A 17,240-nucleotide genomic window follows, 5' to 3' on the forward strand; every position below is an offset into this window, starting at 1 on the left:
GGAATTCAAAGGCTGATCAGGTGCATAAAAAACATCATTAAATTCAATAAGTGTGTTTCACAGATACGGTAAATCGGTCAGCGTATTGTTTTTCTATTCTTTCGTGGGATGTGGGTGTTGCTGGCCGGGCCAACATTTATTACCCAGCTCTAATTCCCTTGAACTGAGTAGCTTACGTGGCCATTGCTCTGCATTTGGAGCCGCATGTCGGTAGACCACGTAAGAGCATTAGTGAATCGGATGGACTTTTACATCAATTGGCAATGGTTTCATGGTCGTCATTAGATTTTTAATTCCAGGTTTCTTTTTATTAAAGTCAAATGTCACCATCTGCCGTGATGGGATTTGAACCTGGGTCCCCAGTAATCTCAGGATTACTGGTCCAGTGACAATACCACTGCGCCCTTTAATTGGTTGTGGCAAGGCTTAAACAACATACGGGCTACAAAGCGAAGCCGAGCAGAATCTCCGGCAGCAGCGCACCCCTCCCTGATGAACTCTGCATTCTATGCTCGGTTTGAGCAGGCAACCATCAAACCATTGTTGATTGCTCCAGCAGCCCCGGACATACCCACACCCACCATCACAGCTTCCAAAGTCAGATCAACCTTCTTGAAAGTGAACCCTCCAAAGGCGACGGGCCCGTTTGTGGTCCCTGGTCGGGCACTCAGAGCCTGCGTGGACCAGCCGGCAGATGTGTTCGCGGACATCTTCAACCTCTCCCTACTCCATTCCGAGGTCCCCACCTGCTTCAAGAAGACCACTGTCATACCGGTGTTAAAGAAGAACCAGGCAACATGCCTCAACGACTATCGTCCGGTGGCCTTGACATCGATCGTAATGAAGTGCTTCGAGAGGTTGGTCATGAGGCACATCAACTCCATACTCCCAGAATGCCTAGATCCACTGCAATTCGGATACCGCCGCAACCGGTCCACAGCTGACACCATCTCCCTGACCCTACACTCATTCCTGGAGCATCTCGACAAGGAATCCTACATCAGACTCCTATTTATTGACTACAGCTCAACACCATAATCCCAACCAAGTTCATATCAAAGTTCCAAAACCTAGGACTTGGCTCCTCAGTCATAACTGGACCCTCGACTTCTTGACCCATAGACACACAATCGGTAAGAATAATCAACCACACTTCCACAATCGTCCTCAATATCGGGGCCCCGCAAGGCTGCATACTGAGCACTCTACTATAGTCCCTATACACACACGACTGCATGGCACAATTTGGCTCCAACTCCATCTACAAGTTTGCTGATGACACGACCGTAGTGGGTCGGATCTCAAAAAAACGATGAGTCAGAATACAGAAGGGCGATAGAGAGCCTAGTGGAGTGGTGTAATGAGAACAATCTCTCCCTCATTGTCAGCAAAGAGCTGGCCATTGAGATCAGGAAGCAAAGTATTGTACACACCCTGTCTGCATCAACAGTGGAGATGATTGACAGCTTCAAGTTCCTAGGTGTGCACATCTCCAAAAATCTGTCCTGGTCCACCCATGTTGACGCTACCACCAAGAAAGCACAACAGGAAACTAAGGAAATTCGACATGTCCACACTGACTCTTACCAACTTCTTCAGATGCACAATAGAAAGCATCCTGTCTGGCTGCATCACAGCCTGGTTTGGCAACTGCTCGGCCCTAGACCAGAAGAAACTACAAAGTAGTGAACACCGCCCAGTCCATCACACGAACCCGCCTCCCATCCATTGACTCTATCTGCACCTCCCGCTGTTGGAATCCAAATACAAAATTTGTTGATGACACAAAACCATGTTTGTTGTAGATAGTGAGGAGGATAGTGTAGAACATCAAAAGGACATAGGTTGGTGAAAGGGTGGATAAGTGGTAGATGAGATTTAATGCAGAGTAGTATAAAATGATTCATTTTGATAGGAAGAATGCAGAGAGCATAAAATAAAGGAGGCAATTATAAGGGGTTGCAGGAGCAGAGGAACAGAATTCATTGAAGGTTGCTGGACAGGTTGAGAGAGCAGTTAAAGCATTGCAGCATTCTGTGTTTTAAAAGTTTGAGGGACGTGGATAGGGAGCATCTGTTCCCCTTAGTTGAAGGGTCAATTATGAGGGGACACCAGTTCAAAGTGAGGGGTAGGAGATTTAGGGGTGATTTGAGGAAAAACCTTTTTTTACCCAGAGTGGTGACGGTCTGGAACGCACTGCCTGGGAGGGTGGTAGAGGCGAGATGCCTCACACCGTTGAAAAAGTACCTGGATGAGCACTTGGCATGCCATAACGTTCAAGGCTATGGGCCAAGTGCTGGCAGGTCAGGTCCTTTAATGTGTCGGTGAAGACTCGATGAGCCTCTAGTATTCTGTGATCAGTAGGGTGCTGAGCACAAGAGCCATGATAAACCTGTCTAAAACACTGGTTCGACCCAATTCTGGGCACCACCTTTTAGAAAGGAAGTGAAGGTATTAGAGTGGATGCAGGAAAGATTCACAAGATTGGTGCCAGAGATGAGTATCTTCAGGTACACAGATTGGAAAAGTTGGGGACTGTTGTCCTTTAAAAAGTGATGGTTGAGAGGAGATTTGATAGAGGTAATTAAAATCATGAGGGGTCTGGACAAAGTGGATAGGAAAAACTTCCCATTGGTGGGAGGAGTAAGGATCGAGAGTGAGGCCACTAGATTTAAGGTAGTTAGCAAAAGAAGCAATGGGGACATGAAGAATAACATTTTGACACCGAGTAGTAAGGATATGAAATGCACTGCTGGAGCGTGGTGAAGCCAGGGTCAATCGAGGTTTTAAAAAGGGAATCGGGATTAATATCTGAAAGGGAAATATTTGCAGGGTTGCTGAGAAAAGGCAGGGGATTAGCACTTGGTAAATTGCTTCTTTGGAAGACCAGGACAAACTCAGTGGGCCCAGCGACCGTCTCCTGTGCTATAATCGTTCAATGATTCACTTTGCTTTGTATGTATTATTCTACACCTCTCACCATTGAATGGTATCTGCCATGTGTCTGTCAATTCCACCAGCCTGTCTGTCCTCTAAGCTTCCAAGATTTGTGTCACCTGCAAATTGTGAAATTTTAGCCTGTGCCTGTACCCAAATCATTAATGTATATTAAAAATGTATTTTTTATTTGTATCATTTTGTGTGAACATAGTGCTTTTTGTACTTTTAACTGAAACACATTGTATATAATAAATGTGAGCTAACTTGAGTTCTGTGTAATGTTGAGGGGCTAATTGAAATGCGTATTGTGAATTGTTCTTGAGTGTTTACATTTTTACAATGCAGTGCTGAGCATATCTTTTTCTTCGTATCCAGAGCATGATAACAAAAGGACTGAGCAGTAAAAGTCTCCCTCGCTGTGGTACAGATGTTATAGGCCTTCTAATGAATAGCCACTGATCAATAAAACAGGATGAATTTGCCAGATAGTAATCACTTAATGCGAGAAGAATAAATAGCTGTCATTAAGAAGTATTTGACTAATCACTTCCAAATAACTACCAGATAAAAGTATCCAAATTGTCCTTATCTAATGTGTGCGTTCTGCTGACTGAGTTGATCCTTGTTGACCTTTACAGTTCTTGACCCTATACTACATGTGGTGATTTGAGACTTAGTCCGTACGTCAGTTATGCTTGCCAGCAAATTTGACTAGTTGAATATTTGCGAAAACCAGAAATGGAAATCCATTTTCAAATAATTATATCTAGTTGTATACCAAGTATGCTTTTATAAAGCTGAGTTTGCATCCACCCGGCTGTTGTAATTGAAACACTTACAGTCTGTCCCCTGATTGTAAGTAGTTTCAGTTCTTTTACCTCCCTATATTTCTACAAGCTTTCAGTGTCGCATAAAATTTAATCTAAACCAGAAAGCATCACATAAATTAGAATGTTCTGATATATGACACATTTCAGTATCCTGTGTGAAATGGTTATCCCATGACTCGTGATTCTTTTTTCATGTTTTAAATGGTCTGCATTAATGGAGATGCTAAAGATTATATTAAAAAACATCAAATGGTAAGGAAAGAACACTGCATACTTCTGCGTTTAGTTTCTCTGCTTTTTTTATTTTTATATGGAACTCCCCTGCTGAGATGAGTTAATTCAATAAGATGCAACTTTCTTTAGTTCAGCTAACTGTTTTAATTTTAATGCTTGATAGTTGAGATCATGAGGAAAAATCTGAGACTGTAATTTTGCCGTTCAAGTAGGGTGCTAGTTTTATCACTACTGTCCTATTGTTTGAATATGAGAATGTCAAAATTAAAGTATCTTGTGTAAACCTGCTGAGAGCTATCAGTGGCGCTCGTTTTTCGTTTTTATCATACCAACACTTCACAATTCTCAATCTGAAGTAAATTAACAAAAGCATATTCAAGATGAGTCGACAGTGTACATAGACAATGCAACCCTCGAATATAGAAAAAGCACAGATAGATGGACATGTGTAATATAAGCAGACAGATTTATATATCCACTGAGGAGACTGAAGTGCCCAGAGTAATGTAATGTGAATCAGAACACAATCTGCCAAGCATATAAAGCTTCTAAGCCATCCATTTTCAGCTGTTACTACTTTGCATTTATTTTCACCAGCAGTTTCATTTCTTGATAAGCATTCTGCTCAGCGGCTGCACTTTGACTTTGCCCTGTACTAATGCTGCCTTATCTTTAATTAAGTGCAATAAATGTCCAAAAATTCATTAGAAAAGAAATAGCACTGTCAACGCTAATCCATTTTAGAAGATGATTGAAATTCTTTTCAGAAAATCATCTGTTCCAGAATAACACATCCTGCAGGCAATGATGGTTTAATAAGTTAATAGGCAGAAAAATGGGTTGTTGTTGAGAAAGTTCAAGGGGGCATTTCACCACAGCCTTAAATTGCTTCGTCTCTGTTGTACATTATGATCACAGAATAAATTGACGATACCTCTGCCAACTGCAAATTTCTGCAAAGTATCATTTAATTTTACATAAGGATTTTATGATCCTTTTTACAAGAATTAAAGATGCTATTTGAGCAGGAGTCATGACTATTTCAAAGACTAAGAAACTGCTAGATGTTATGGGTAATCCAGAATCTCTATTCTTGCAGTGTATCTGTAGGTATTGTTCATTTCCGATTTATGCCTTGCCAATTCTGTTATAATGAAGAAATGTTACCATTTTTGGTCCAAATATGTTTTATTTCATTATTATGATAAAATGATGTTTTCCTGAGTTTGATTAATTAATACACTAGCCTATTTAACTAGATAAACATGAGATTGATATCACTAAAAGAAATAGGGCTTCAGAGGCCACCATGGAATGTGTGACACATTAATACTGCTGCCTCACAGTGCCAGGGTACCGGTTCGATTCCAGTCTTGGGTAACTTATCTGTGTGGAGATTGCGCATTCTCCACGAGTCTTGCGTGGGTTTCCTCTGGGTGCTTCACTTTCCTCCCACAGTCCAAAGTTGTGCAGGTTAGGTGGATTGGCCATGCTAAAATTGCCCCTTAGGGCCCAAAGATGTGCAGGTTCGGTGGTGTTATGGGGAAAGGGTGGGGGAGTGAGCTTAGGTAGGGTACACTTTCAGAGGTTCAGTGCCGATTCGATAGGCTGAATGGCCTCCTTCTGCACTGTAGGGATTCCATGTATTATTAGACGTACCTTCTTCCTCTTCTAAAAATGGTTATATACATAGCTAAATAAGCAACTTGTGCAATATTGAGAAGTCTTGTTTAATCATTGTAACCAGTTCTACTCATGTGGTTTTCATTTCTCTGTTCAATTTATGAGAACTGAAATTCTGGGATTATAAGAGCAAAAATATTTAAATTTAACAGGTTTTTAAAATGTTGCTATAGGAAAAACTCGAGGGAGTCCATGATTATGGAGTTTTCATTTTAAATTGACAGTAAGATTATGAGGAGAAGCTAAGAGGTTTCTTTATGCAAAGAGTTGTTCGATCATCTAGTGCTTTGCCACAGGGAGTTGTTGAGGCTGTGATCGTTATACCTTTGATAAACCTTTGAAGCACAGGAAGATACAGGGCCAGAGGAAAGAGATTAAGACAGAGCGCTTTATTTGTGGTAGCTCTCGGAAGATGTTGGCACAAGATGGGCCTTTCTCTGAACTGTAAACTTTTACGGTCCAATTACTAACAGTCAACAAACTATTCTGTCTGGCATCCGAAAACTCAGATGGAAATCCTCTTTCAAGACTGTGTTGTCTCATTGCCCTCAAACGCCATGGTTTTACTTCATTATATTTTCTTCTCTTTACCAAAATTTTAAATGCATCAGATGGTAATTTAACCATACTACTTTCTAGCAACTGGCTAACCATTTCTGGTAAGCCTATTCTTTTTCCTCTGGAATTTACAGAAGCACCCTAGTCTAATGATGCCCTTGTGAGGATTTTACATCAGGAGATGAAATTCATGATGGGACACATTGACATTTGATCTGCAAGGAGTCTAGTTGATGGGAGAATGAAATCTCATTCCATGCTATCTTGGGTGTCTTTTGTGTCTTTTCACAATTTCCAGAAACCTTCCACAAATCAATTGATAAAAAAGGAGCATTTCTGTGTGTGAAAAGATGTGCTATGCGTAAATACCATTTATTACAACCTTTTGTCAGACCACATTTTGAGTAATATTCATTCTGATCAGTGAGACATTCAGGCCCTGGAGGCAGTTCAAAGAACAACATCCAGTTAACACCCAGTGCATGTTGGGAAAAGGCAGCAAACACTTCCACCCCATCCTTAAAAGAAGGATCTTAGAACTGATTTGTAGAGGTTTATGCCATAGTAACAATGAGGAAAGGAAGAATCTAGAACACTACAAACCAAATGGTGTACTCTGAACTAATGACACGTACACAATGTGATCAGCATGAGGGTGAACTTCCAGCTAGTGTGAACAAAAGGCAAGAATCATTGACAGTATATTTCTTCCTTCTAAACATGAGATAGTTTTCTCTGGCAAGGCTGTCTACTTTATTTGTAGGTTCAAGATCATTTCAAATATATAGTAAAGATGTGACAGGCACTCGCTGGTTTTAGAACATTAAAGCAGTGCTTTACATCAATAGTGAAAGAGAGAAAGAATTCCTCCCTTGTTCAAGATCTAATCACTACTGACCAGCTCTCTTAGAAGCATCCCGCAGGAGCCAATCACTGACAAATCTGTTTTTCTCTTCTCCAAAACCAAATCTTGGAACATACTGTCCTGACTAGCAGGCTGCCTCAGCTCAAGCCCACTGCTTAAAGGCAAATTCTGATTATTATTCCATGGGCCAAAAATAATAAAATAAAACAAAAGAAATGGGAACAAAGGGAAATCAAAAAAAGTACTTTAATAACGTATTAGACTTGGAAATTTCATATCTGACTCTTTAGTGGTCCCCTGAGAATACTGGAATGTTTCTTGATTGAGTTTACATTATAATCTCTTCCTATTTGTACTTTGCCTGCACCTAAGAGGAATGTTTTACAAGATATGAAGGCAAACTAGCTGGGGCTGCTCATTTTACATAAAACAACTATAATTGCTTATTTGTAAATGGACAAAATTGTTTTATTTCTAGGAAAATAGTCTAACCTAATTTTTATTTCATCTTTAGGAACTGTATCCAGCGTTTTGTATACACAATGGAGGAACTGACCTGGAGCGATTACCCACAGCTAGTACTTGCATGAACCTTCTCAAGCTTCCAGAGTTTTATGATGAAAATCTTATGAGGAGTAAATTACTTTATGCAATTGAATCAGCAGCAGGCTTTGAGCTAAGCTGAAGTAAGAATGGGATCGCTGATAGCTGTGAAAATGATGGATCGTGCTTAAGACATGTACCAACAATCAAAGTTCGCAAAATGGACTTGTATTGAAATTGTGTAGACTCAAAAAGAGGTTTTAATGAAGTGCACTGCAAAGATGAGGCTTCTTTTAATCATCATATGTTTGTAGCTCAGTTGGATAAATGATCAATTGGGTACAAGTTGGGAGATTTTACTGCTTAAAAAAAATGGAGACTACATACTGGTCAAGAGGCCGCTTATGTGATGATCAAATCACCACTATACATTAACAGGAAAAAAAAGCCTGTGCTGGGTGACATTAACCAAAGATTCAGCAAATGTGTGTTGGTCGAAACAGGCAATAAAGCAAGCCATAATAATGGAAGATATTTACATAAACACAGGCCTCTCCTCATCGGATGCCTGTCTTTATAAGGCAAAATGTGGCCAATATTGTTTTTTTAAACTTCATACTGGTTTCTTGCATTTAACATCATGGTTAGGTGGAAGCACATAGACCATGTAATACTGCTGCATTTTCCATTTCTTTTTAAAGGTTGCACATTTCTTACAATCTTTGTTTTAAATCACAATTATGTCCCAGTATGGAACCCAATAAAACATAGTTGCAATTTAAAGCCTAGATTTAAATTGTATGGTGTGACATTGTGCTATTAATTATATGGCTCTTCTTCATAACTGTGGTGTGATTTCTGAATAAGAAGTGTTAAGTGGATGAGATATTATGTGGACAGGAGATTACTTTTCTTGGTCGCAATAGGATTCAGCTTGCTCATAAAAATCGCTCCATTAAGCCATGGTAAACGTTTTTGAGACAAGGATTTAGTCAGCAGTTCCTGTAAACAGAGATGTGAATACGTACATGTTTTCTCTGCAACTGTGAATACTATGTTTTTGTTCTGTATATGTACAGTTTTTCCTTGTGCATTTATCTTCTGTGGTATCAGAATGGTCCTTACTGTTAAATGAGTTATAAGTTTAACAGCTATTAAACAAAACTTGAATAATGGAACTGGTGTGTATCAGATATTTGCATACTTGTATTCCATAATAAAAGATAATTATTGCAGATTGCATGTAAAAATAGGGTTTAAAGAAAGCAAAGATGCTCCACCTGGGTATTGGTATCCTTTTGTGAAGAAATGTGTTTGATGCTAACAGTATTTTAACACTAATTATGGTTAATTACCAAATATCTTTATAAATTTATGATTTTGCCTTTATTCAATAAAAGGATTTTATGGGGAAAAAGTGCTGAAGAAGCATAGGGTATGGTCTTTATTTTGAATAGTTCAGAGATCTGAAGAATGCAGTAAAATAACACTTTGCGGTAGACTCCTCATTTGACTATGCCCAAGCTCGAAATGATTTCATAGTCTTCGGATTCTCTCGACCGAAAAGTCCGATGTGGGCCCGCATGGATGTCCACAGAACCCGGCAGTTCAAATTGATGTCATTGGTGCTAGGGGGAACTTCTACAGCTGTGCCACTTCTGTCCTTCCTCTGGGCATGCTGGATGTTACGAGTTTGAAGTAAATAGTCCTCAAAATGCTGAACGCAAATTCTGTGCTTACCTCCACTTGGGGCTGATTGGCGGCAGTGTTTTCCCAAGAGATTTTCTGCAATGCAGACGCTTAAGGATGCTTTTTAGGCCTTGAATTGTTTGTACTGCCCACTTGTATTTTGTTTACCCTGAGACAGTTCCCGATAGACGATCTGTTTGGGGTGATGTAATCATCCATATGGGAGACATGGCCTTGGGTCATAAGATGAAAGACCTCATTTGTGATTTTGTGCATGTTGGACCTCTGATATCTTTGGAGGTGTTCCAGATGTTTATGATGCCGATGGTAGACTCGGGGCTGTACCTCATACAGCAGGGCTGCAAGGACAGTGGCTGTCAGAGTTTGATTTTTGTCTGCAGCTTTATGCTGTGCTGATTCCAATCAAGGAGTCGGCCATGGGCAGAACTTATTTTCTTGATGTGTCTACTGATATCTTCATCAATAGTGGCATCCCTAACAAGCACATGGTCCAAGTTATGAGAATTTCTGTACCTTGAGACAGAAGCAATCTGTTATGTCTGCTGCTTCATAATGTGTGCCTTGTGCTGGTCTAACATCTGTCGTTGGGGAAAATGTTGGAATCCATTGTTAAGGAGATAGTAGGACATTTAGAAATTCATAATATGAACAGGCAGAGTCAACTCACTTTGTGAAACAAAAATCCTGTTTATCAAATCTATTAGCGTTCTTTGTGGATGTGACAGGCAGGGTCAATAAAGGGGAACCTACAGATGTAGGGTATTTGGATTTCCAAAAGGCATATGGTAAAGTGTCACATAAAAGGTAACTGCAAAAGATGAGAGCTTATGGTGATTGAGATCATTTAATAGCTTGGATAGAGGATTGGTCAACTATCAGGAAACAATCTTGAGAAATGGGTTATTTTCAGGTTTGCAAACTAATTAGTAAAGTGTTACAGAGATCAGAGCTGGGCTTCAATTATTTAGATATATTAGTGACTTGGAGGAAGAGAATAGCTGTATTCTAGCCAAATTTACTGATGATTCAAAGATGGGTAGGAAAGTTAATGAGGAAATAGAGGACCTATATCTGCAAAGGATTACAGATAGGCTAAGTGAATGGGCAAAAAAATTAGCAGATCAAATATAATGTGGAAAAATATGAGTGTCCATTGTGGCAGGAAGAATAGAAAAGCAGTATACTACAAAATGGGGAGAGTGATTCCAGAATTCTGTAATACAGAGGATTCTGGGTCTCGTTGTAGATGAATTACGAAGTTAGATAGGTACAGCAATAGGGTAGGGAAGCAAATTGAATGTTAAAGGGAGTGGAGTATAAAAGTAGAAAATCTTGCTGCAACTTTACAGGTTGTTCATGAGACCACACCTAGAGCCGTTGTCGTCTTTGGTGTTCACTCGCTAACAAGTATGATTGTCCACCTAAGAAACTGTCAGTGGTCGTGGGTTTGTGCATGGCTGATGTGCCCGATTCTAGAGTTGCATCCCCGACCGCACACTTGGCAGGTGTTTTCGAGAGGTGGGTTTGGTCCTTGGGCTGCTGATATTCCTTTTTTGAAATAAATTTAGAGTGCCCAATTATTTTATTTTTTTCAATTAAGGGGCAATTTAGCGTGGCCAATCCACCTACTCTGCACATCTTTGGGTTGGGGCGAAACCCACGCAGACACGGGGAGAATGTGCAAACTCCACGGACAGTGACCCAGAGCTGGGATCGAACCTGGGACCTTGGCACCGTGAGGCAGCAGGGCTAACCCACTGCGCCTCCGTGCTGCCCGACTGCTGATATTCCTTTCTCAGGACATCCTTTTGCCGTTGGGTTCTCTCAAAGAATTGCGTCCCTTCAATCAGAAGGTTTCTCCAATTAGGCCCCTTCTGAGCAAAGGTCTCCCAGACGTTGCTATCTATGTTGCATTTCTTGAGTTAACTCTCCAGGGTGTCTTTGAAGTGTGTTCTTTGTTCTCCTGTTCGGGACTTCCTTGAGCTGGATAAAGAAGATTTGCTTTGGCAGTTGGAACTCTGGTATCGTACTGTGTACAGTTTTGGCCTCTTGAGGAATATACTTGGAAGTAGTTCTGAGAAGGATCACTAGGTTCAGTCCTGGGAAATCTAGAACGAGGGGCACAATTTAAAAAAAATATGTTGAGGGGGGTTCTCATTTAAGATGGAGATGAGGAATTTCTTTTAAGGGTCATCAGTCTTTATAATTTTCTTGACCGAGAGCAGCGGAGGTTTGGTCATTGAATATATTCACGGCTGAGTTGGCCTGATTTTTGAGCCACAAGGATGTTGGAGGTTATGGGGGCAGGCACAAAGTTATCTGCATACAAATGCTCTTTGTTACTTTGGAGACATGATTGAAGAACATGTCTGAATAGACCTTAATGATGATGCCAGTAAGTATATCTGGTGGCTCCCTTAGGCATTGTAACAAACGAGAAGATTTGAAGAGCCATGATGTATCCTTGCTTTATGGTGCTGGTTACTGAAAAAGCATAGGATATCTCACCACAAGCAGAAGCACATCCAACCGTGTCATCGTCAACATCCAAACTTGAGAATAAGTGCCATAGACCAGACTGACCCTAAGTCAATAGATACTGGATTCATATATCATAGAATTTACAGTGCTAAAGGAGGCCATTCGGCCCATTGAGTGCACCATCCTGTAAGCCCACACCTCCACCCTATCCCCGTAACCCAACCTAACCTTTTTGGACACTAAGGGCAATTTAGCATGGCCAATCCACCTAACCTGCACATCTTTGGACTGTGGGAGGAAACCAGAGCACCCGGTGGAAACCCCCACAGATATGGGGAGAATGTGCAAACTCCACACACACTGACCCAAGCCAGGAATTGAACCTGGGACCCTGGAAACTGTGAAGCAATTGTGCTACCGTGCTGCCCAAAAATAGTCAAATTATTTACCAGAATCCATTCTCATCCAGTGAATGTTATGTCAGTTATCTGTCATCTTTGCATTATGAAATCTTTATTATATAAGATGGTTCTAATGCAGCATTCCTGTTTGTTCAACTTTTCAAGTCTATTCTTGCAGGATGCCCACTGATTCACATTTATTCATAATGATAGGTATTCAAAAAAGCTAATTGAGGTAGAAATTAGCATTTTAAGTGGTTGGAATAAAGATGTTGTTGGATGGAGCCTTGATTAGACCATCTAGAGCACTGCATTCAGTATCAGCCCTCAGAAAATGTAGATTTGCAGATACTAGGGCTTAAAAGGTTTAATTGGAGATAGATTGCATAAACTTCATTTACATTCCCTTCAGTTTAGAAGTTGATCAAATCGATGTTTGGAATAATGAGATTAGATAGGGGAAACTTTTCTCTGCAGGGATCCAAATCAAGGGGGCATGCAGTTAAAATTAGAACTCCGCCCTTTGGGACTGAAATCAAGAACGACTTTTTCATAGAGTAATGTCAATCCCTTTCCCCAAAATGGGCGTGGTTGGTGGGTCAATTCATGTATTCAAGAATAAGGTCAATCGATTTTTGGTATGTAATGATATTGATGATTTTTTTTGCTTATTCACCTTTTCTCTTTTTGTTCTCATTTTGTTTATTTGTCTCTTCACTTGAACAGCTTTTTTTCTCTGATCCCTTGAAACGAGGATGTTGTCTGCTAGGCGTTATGATTTGTGTGCCACCAGACGACTTGTGTGTCCTCGGGTGATTCTGTGTGTGTCTCTCTCTCTCTCTCTCTCTCTCTCTCTCTATACAGATGCTGCCTGATTTGCTCAGTACTTCTAGCACTTTGTTTTTATTTAATTTCATTAATGCAGATATTGCATATGTATGTTTATGACTTTTTTAATTCTGTCAATGAATTCAAATGGAAACATTTGAACTGTTATCTTCTGTACACTGGCAATTAGTATTATGTCCTGTTTTATTCTGTATATTCGTTGTTTTAAAAAATGTTTGCTTAAAGTATAAGGAACTTGCAAGTTGGAGGGAAAATTATGTTAGTTGGAGCGTGGAGAAAACAGAATCCTTCCTGGTATTTCCTTTGCTTCCATTTATTTTAATTTTATTGTTTTGGTCTGTGGATCAATAATTGGAATGTGCTGACTTCCAATTGTTATGGGCCAGGGTTTAGAGAATCCCAACGTGTATCATGGAATTCACCTAACCCACATCTTTTAATAGATTGTGGTATGGGGAGCACACGGCTTACTCTACAGGTATGGTACAGCAGAAAATGGACCAGTGGTTTTTAAAAACAAAACAAAATTTATTCTATGAACTCAAGTTAACCTTTCTAAAACAAACCGTGAACGTCATAGCAACCAGTAAATCGAATACACCCCCAAAGAATAAAACACTAAGTAACTTGTATGCTGACTTTTTATCATCCAAAAGACTTAACAAACCTTCAAACAGGAATACATTAGGGTTACATTTAATACTGAGACCTTTTTACAATTCTGAGTTTGCCAAATGATAGTCTTTGCGTGGCAGAGATCAAAAGTAGTGCCGCTCACTGAAAGAACGCACACCCAAGCTCTTCTCAAACTGAAACCAAAAAAAGTAGAAGTAGCGCTCAGCTCCACCCACACTCTGACATCACTCCAGTAACATGAGCAGCTCCAATTCTTAAAGGTACATTTCTTAAACACCCATTTCTTAAAGGGTACTCTCACATGACATGGTGATGCAAGGTAGGGAGAGGACGCACATGAGGTGGCTCCTACTGGAAAGCTGATTTTCTTTTTTTAATCTTTTTCTGGCGCCACAAACCATTTACCTTTCAAAAACCTAATAATGCAGTAAAATAGAGTGCCTACCTTACCAAGATGCCCAGGGGAGACAGAAATAAGGTATCAGGCTGGAATCTGTCGACGGATTCTGAAACCTTGCAGGATTCTTCTGGAAGTAAGATGTCGGGGGTGGGTTCTCCTTTTCTGACCACTCCATTAACGGCCAAGAATCCCATTTTGGTGAGCGAACTAGAAAAACACCGTCAAAGTTTGGTGGTAGATCTTGAATCTTGAAGAGGCATTGAACCCCCCCTTGCATTTGGTCTTAGAAAGCACAAATAAGATAGTCGAGACTCATGGAGCCACAATTAAAGACATCGATACGGCATTAACAGACCACAGTGATCGGATCACCTCTCCAGAGGCCGATCTTACTTCAGTGGTTGAATGTAAAAGTGGAAAGCCAAACTGGAAAATAGATCCAGGAGGCACAGCATTCACCCTGTGGGAATGCCAGAGGGGTTGGAGTGCCGCACCACTACTGAATATTTTTTGGGCATGTTTTGCAAGATGGTGGATGAGGTGTTCACATCCCCCCTCCCGACCCCAGAATTAAACTGGGCCCATTGCTCTCTGTGATCGATACCTCGATCTGGAGATCCACCTTATGCAGTTATCATACAGTTTCATAGCTTCAAAGAAAAGGAACAGGTCCTTCGCTGGGCTAGAGAGCATCGAGATATCAAATGGGAGGCCACTCTGAGTAAGCATAAGGCAAAATGAAGAGCTGCCTTCAATGGAGTGTCATGCGAGGGTCCCTTTAAGAAAGGTTTTTGTTTTATCACATGGCTTCAGTGGTCATTTTGTGGGTTGAGCTGTGGATGTGAGGTTTTTTTTAGTTTCACTTTCATTTGGACTGCTGTGGACCTGGGTAGAAAGAGATGTTTTTCCTGTCTTTCTATGATTTTAGTTTAAAGAGTTGTTCCAGAAAAAACCCAATTGATTATATCTAGCTGCTTTGGTAACTTAAAAGATATAGTTTGCTTTTCCGGGTTTAAACCTGCTGGTGAGACGGGGGTCAGAATCTCAGGGAAAGCCAGTCTTATTCAAGTGAGAATGCAGAGTGCTGGGCCACGCTCTTGAAAAGGGGTTTTTGGTTTACGGGATTTTGTTTTTGAATTGGAACAGTTAAGGGGGTATTCATTAAGTGTCATACATAGATTACTGTAGCTGTAGGGTATCTTTATGTGTGTAATTGATGAAAAATCCTTGCTGTTTGTTTTTATATATATAACTAAGTTCTTAGACTAAAGCTTGTTTTGATTAAAGTGTCCAGGAATCACACCTGCAGGGAAGGCTCTTGTGCTCATCCTAGCCAAATTCAACATAAAGGTTGTAGGTCAGGTGGACTTCATAATATACTCTGGAGTTTCTAGGCCCTGGCCCATAACAGAAGTGAATGCCACCTTGTATAGAAATGGAGTCCGATTCGGAATTGTTTACCCAGCACACCTTCGGGTGACTATTGGGAAAAGGATCCCCCATTTAAACCTTGGAAGGCCAATCGACTTGAGCATTTTAGGGACCTATTTGTAGAGGGGAGATTTGCCAGCTTTAGGGAATTGGCTGATAAAATTCCTTTCCTTTGACCCGACCCTCCCAATTGCTGAAGAAAGATTGCTGAGATATCCTTGGCTCAACCTGAAGAAGGATCTATCTCAGACCTATATGGCTATATTCGCTCATCGGATCCTGCCCCTTTGGATGGGGGGAGGGCAAGATGGGAGAGTGAGCTGGGTCCTGTGCTTACTGATGAGACTTGGGAGGGCAGCCCTCTACAAGATTAACCCCACATTCTCTTGTGCCCGGTTGAGATTAATCCACTTCAAAAGTGTTACACAGGACACAATTTTTTTATTTTTAAAAAATATGTTTTATTGAAATTTTTTTCCCAAACAACAATTTTTCCCCTCTTACAAAGCAAACGCAACAATAACAATACAGAAATTTTTAACAATACACAAGTAACAAAACCCCTTTATCTTTGACCTAAACTAAACTAAACCCCCCCCCCCCCTTCCCCCTGGGTTGCTGCTGCTGGTCATCTGTCTTCCCTCTAACGTTCCCCTAGGTAGTCGAGAAATGGCTGCCACCGCCTGGTGAACCCTTGAGCCGATCCTCTCAGGGCAAACTTTATCTGCTCCAGTTTAATGAACCCCGCCATATCATTTACCCAGGCCTCCAGTCCGGGGGGTTTCGCCTCTTTCCACATGAGTAGGATCCTGCGCCGGGCTACTAGGGACGCAAAGGCCACAACGTCGGCCTCTTTCGCCTCCTGCACTCCCGGCTCTTCCGCAACTCCAAATAGAGCTAACCCCCAGCCTGGTTTGACCCGGGCCTTCACCACCCGCGAAATCACTCCCGTCACTCCCTTCCAGTGCTGGACATGCCTAAAACATATGTGCGTGGTTTGCCGGGCTCCCGCCACACCTCCCACATTTGTCCTCCACTCCAAAGAACCTGCTCAATCTTGCTCCCGTTATGTGTGCTTTATGTAGCACCTTAAATTGAATCAGGCTAAGCCTGGCGCATGAGGAAGAGGAATTTACCCTGCTTAGGGCATCAGCCTACATACCCTCCTCTATCTCCTCCCCTAATTCTTCTTCCCACTTTCCTTTTAGTTCGCCCACCGACTCCTCCCCCTCTTCCCTCATCTCTCGGTAAATCTCTGACACCTTGCCATCTCCGACCGACACCCCTGAAAGCACCCTGTCCTGTATCCCCTGTGTCGGGAGCAACGGAAATTCCCTCACCTGTTGTCTAGTAAACGCCCTCACCTGCATATATCTCAAGAAATTTCCCCGGGACAACTTATACTTTTACACAGGACACAATTGACCAAGGCAAGGATGAGTGGGTTTTTCCCAAAGGTGGAGGACGTGTGTTCGTTGTTCACTTGCCCCAGCTAACCACACACATGTTTTGCTCCTGCCCCATACTTGCCAGCTTCTGGGTTTTCTTTATCAACACTTCAACACTATTGGAGACTCTTCAGGTGGATTTAGAGCCATGTCCATTGGTAGCCATATTTGGGGTCTCAGATTCACCAGCGTTTCACTCTGGGGTAGGGGCAGACATTGTCGCCTTTGCCC

The 17,240-nt window shown here is 41.3% G+C and overlaps 1 protein-coding gene across 3 annotated transcripts in view; it reads left to right on the top strand.

Annotated features, from left to right (window-relative positions):
- Window positions 1–8,831, top strand: part of ube3c (ubiquitin protein ligase E3C) — a 277,267-nt gene extending 268,436 nt beyond the window's left edge. For all 3 annotated transcript variants that reach the window (XM_072508217.1, XM_072508215.1, XM_072508216.1), the window contains one exon: window positions 7,625–8,831. In XM_072508217.1, coding sequence (XP_072364318.1) covers window positions 7,625–7,795 — 171 coding nt within the window. In that variant the 3' untranslated portion in view covers window positions 7,796–8,831. The remainder of the gene's footprint in view (window positions 1–7,624) is intronic.
- The last annotated feature ends 8,409 nt before the right edge of the window (window positions 8,832–17,240 follow it).

This window comes from Scyliorhinus torazame, chromosome 6, assembly GCF_047496885.1.
Source record: "Scyliorhinus torazame isolate Kashiwa2021f chromosome 6, sScyTor2.1, whole genome shotgun sequence".
In the NCBI taxonomy this organism is placed as follows: Eukaryota; Metazoa; Chordata; class Chondrichthyes; order Carcharhiniformes; family Scyliorhinidae; genus Scyliorhinus; species Scyliorhinus torazame.